The following is a 4,251-nucleotide window of genomic DNA, read 5'->3' as shown; positions in this document are numbered from 1 at the left end:
AGATATTTTGAAGAATATGGTATCCAGACAGTTGACAGTAGCCAATGACTTCCATAGTATTTTGTTTTTCTTCCATACTCTGGAAGTCAATGGGTCCCATCAACTGTCTGGTTACCATATTCTTCAAAATATCTTCTTTTTGTGTTTGACTTTAGAAAGAAACTCATTTGGAACAACTCTCACTGACCCCAAACTTTTGTTTTGTACACGGTAGTGTAGTTTTTCTTATAATGTTATATTTAGCCTCCATACTTCAACTGAACCAAAAATAGAACACTTCCTTATTCTTAAAAGAGGATTTCAAAGCACTTCCTGTGTGAATATAGGACACTCCAACAACCTAGACACAGTCTTGAGTTAATTAATGATATCAAAGCCGGATTTTTGTTCCGTTGTTGTTGTAGGTGCACCCATGGGTGACACGGCACGGCGCTGAGCCCCTCCCCCCTGAGGACGACAACTGCTGCAGTCTAATAGAAGTGACAGAGGAGGAAGTGGAAAACTCCGTCAAGCACATCCCCAGCCTGGCCACCGTGGTGAGATCTCAACCCCCTGGTGGCCTATTTACACAATCTTAATTCTGTTTCATGAATACGCATAATGGATTCAATGCTAATAACCACATCAAATGAATAAACAGATTAATGACCCGATGCCTGTTTTTGAAACTTACCGCATGTTCTCTGCTACAGATCTTGGTTAGGACTATGTTGCGGAAGCGTTCTTTTGGAAACCCGTTTGATTGGGGCCGCAGGGAAGACAGGAGTCCCACCGCTCCAGGACACATGCTATCGTAAGTCTTCCTCAGTTGGGATGGGCTATAACTGGAACAGACGTCCTGAACATAGACTTGGACTTCTGCAGTGGTTTCAGTGATCATTGAAAATCTGATTTTATAGCTGGTTTGACAGTAATTTAATTGGACCTTCTAATATAGATAGACGTACTACATAGAATGCTATGTCACTACACTAGGTTCCAATGTAATACTATAATGATGTATTTTCAGGTTAAATAATGTTTAATGTCTATGCACAGGATTTCCACAGAAAATAATTTTGAATACTTTCTCAATTCCTTAAATACAAATGAAAAATTACAGCAATGCACATAAAGCCTGGCAGGCAAAGCTATGCTTTAATATATTTATTCAGCAAAGATGCATTAAATTGATCAAAAGTGACAGTAAAGACATTTATAATGTTACAAAATATTTCTATTTCAAATAAAACGTTCTATTCATATACAGTACGAATTATGGGTAAAAAGTTTTTCCACAAAAATATGAAGCAGCACAACTGTTTTCAACATTGATGAAAATGATAAGAAATTATTCTCTAACACCAAATTAGCATATTAGCATATCATGTGATTTCTGGAGTAATAGCTGCTGAAAATTCAGCTTTGCATCACAGGAATTAATTACATTTCAAAATAAAAAACGGTTATTTTCTCTTAGTTGATAAATGAATGGCTTTTAAATCATACATCACAAATCATATATCACATTTTGAAACCAAAGCTACATGTTAACATTAAACGCTTTGAATGTACTTTCCGTTATCTACCTGATTAGCCTGCTAAGCTAAAATGCTTCACACAAGATGCTAAAGGCTCTGTCCCAAATGGCTCACTTTGATGTGGACTTGTGGCCTTCACTTGTGTGCATCCATTAAATCCACAACACCATAAGATGCATTCAAAATCGTATACTGTTTTTTTAAAAGTACGTTCTATATAGTATGAATGTTTGTAGTATGAATGGAATCCGGACGTACTACATTCACCATGTTGACTCTGTCATGTGAGCTACAGCAAAGTGCCCATAGGATGTGCATGCCAGAATCTCACCAGAAGTTGTAGGTCATCCGGTTACTTTTCACCTGATGTTTTATGAATACTTGAATTTGGATATACTACTTTTTTCACCTACTATATAGTAGGGAAGTATGCATTTTCTGACACATAACGCCCAATGTCATTTTTTGACTCATGAGCGCCCCCTTGCAGCTATTCACACTGTTGCAATGATATTCTAGGTTGATTACTACCTAGCAAAGTAATATTAGCGTATAATATTAGCTTTGCTAAGCTCGTTGTTACTTTACCTTTTTAAAACCATAAGGACGAGTATAAATTATTTTCTGTGGTAATCAATAGCATGTTTGAGTAATATTTAGCATGAAACATTATTTTAAGGCTTTTGTTTAGTCATGGTATCAGGAATATTTGATAGATAAGCTCCGATTTAAGAATTCTCACATATCCACATCTCTCCTGCCGTCTAGAAAAGGGAGAGCAGGGAGTTTGAAATACTGCCGCAATCTCTGTACCCCCAGGTAAAGCTCCGCTAGCCTGTTAGCGCTCCACCTATGTCCTGTTCACTCTCCTCCACCTGTATTATATGTAGGAGATAATGGTCATGCCCATATTGAATGATCTGCACTTAAAATGAATGATGTGGTGTTTTTAGCATGCTTTTAAGATCAAAACAATTCTCATTCAGATGGCTTTAGTGAATAACGAACTTCTCCGCTTGTGTTTTCCTACCTAATAAACAGCATTTTATGCATGTTATATCTAAAATATTCATGATATTCCCTTCTAAAAACCTATTGTATGTATTTAACTGTACAAGCTATGTTCAATAATAGTACATCAAGCATTTATATTTTGCATGTAATGTTTGAACAGATAAATATAAGTTCATGGGCAGTTCAGGATGATGTTTTCCAGGTCCTTCTAAATATATGCATGCATAATATCAGCAACGAAAAGAAAAGAGCATCCTGATTTGCCACCCAGCCATGGTCATTTTCTACAAGGACTTTGATTGGTTTGTCGGACTGGGTGCATTTGCATGTGGCACCGCAGTCCCAGCCTCCCCGGGACAAGCCCTCGCAAAAACATGGCAGTCAGTCACTCTCATGTGCCACCTCCTGACCTGAGCATATGACTGATGCGATGCCATGTACTTCCCCTCGCGCTGACTTAATTTACCCTCTGCCTAACAGTTCTAGTCGCACTTAACAACAGTCTGCATTGCCGCAGACAGGTTGACGCGCCTGGAATGTGCGACTGTTTTAAACCTCCACATTTGTCTGTTTCCTAGGAAACAAGAGAGCGAGGAAGGCGTGCGGAGCATGGACCTGCCCTTCGTGGGCGAGGATGAAGTTCTTTCCTGATAACTGTGGGCATCTTACTCAAGGGAAATGCATCAAGATGAGGCTGTTGTGGCTTCCGGAAGGCCAGGATATGGACCTGGGGCTGGGGCGTTGTTGATGTGGAGGGTGCCCACCCGCTCATGCATGCATTTGTACAGTCCACAGCAGCATGCACCGTATCTGTCCGCCCAGGTCTCTGCCGTCTCTCAGGACCCGTTTTCTGTGTGCGCGTGTTTCTACTCTCCTCTCCGGCTCGGAGACTCTGCTCTACTCCTCTACTGTAGCTAGGGGGCGCCATTGAAGGCTAAACGGACGATCATCTTTAAGAATTTTTTTTTTAGAAGGAATTTACAATTTCTTAGGTTTGTCCATCAGTCATTAGTTAGAGAGACATTCTGCTTGATTTCAGTTTTGGAGATCTGAAGTAAATTTGAAAATAATCATTCAAAATTAATTTCATTTCAAAAATCTTCTAAAAAACAAACAAACAAAAAAACAGGTTTGACAAAATTAAGAATAAATAATATACTGTATGTATATTAACTTTAGTCAAATAAATTAATAAATGGCCTTTAATAATTAAAAATCCTCAAATTTGCACACAATGTTCACTAATACGTCTTTAGAAGAAATGTATGATTTCTTAGGTTGGTACATCACACATGCTGCTTTATTCTCATTAGATTAGTAGAACTGAGTTTGAAAATAATAAAAGAAAAATAGCTCGGAGTTTCATCAGATATTAATTTCAACTCGAAAACCTTCTCAAAAAATCAGGTTTGTTTGATCAAAGATAAAATTTAAAAATAATAATAAAAACAAATAAATAAAAAAAAGTACAATTTTTAAAAGTTTTAAATGAGTTTATAATAATTCAAATTTGCAGCCAGGAAATGTGTATAAATATAGTAAGGAGACACTTCAGGTGCGATTTAAAGAAAATACAGATATGTTTGTATGTGTGTGTTTGTTTATATATCAAATCACACCGCTTTGTGTTTGTATTATAATGTCTGCGCTGTAGACAGTGAACAGGACCAGTCCTGGAAAGTTTTTTTTAATACAACAAAGTCCAAATCCAAGAGAT

General features: G+C 37.5%; 1 protein-coding gene across 2 annotated transcripts in view; it reads left to right on the top strand.

Moving 5' to 3' along the window:
* camkk2 (calcium/calmodulin-dependent protein kinase kinase 2) overlaps positions 1-3,966 on the top strand; it is a 20,853-nt gene extending 16,887 nt beyond the window's left edge. Inside the window, exons 14-16 of one of the 2 annotated variants that reach the window (XM_084137486.1) lie at positions 405-536; positions 693-793; positions 3,113-3,966. In XM_084137486.1, the coding sequence (XP_083993612.1) occupies positions 405-536; positions 693-793; positions 3,113-3,185 (306 nt within the window). In that variant the 3' untranslated portion in view covers positions 3,186-3,966. Of the gene's footprint in view, positions 1-404; positions 537-692; positions 794-2,288; positions 2,428-3,112 lie in introns of those variants that run through there. The other variant, XM_084137487.1, reaches the window with a different exon arrangement.
* The last annotated feature ends 285 nt before the right edge of the window (positions 3,967-4,251 follow it).

The sequence above is a fragment of the Abramis brama genome (genome assembly GCF_963993115.1).
Source record: "Abramis brama genome assembly, chromosome: 15".
NCBI classification, from domain to species: domain Eukaryota; kingdom Metazoa; phylum Chordata; class Actinopteri; order Cypriniformes; family Leuciscidae; genus Abramis; species Abramis brama.
This window is presented reverse-complemented; position numbering and strand designations above follow the sequence as displayed.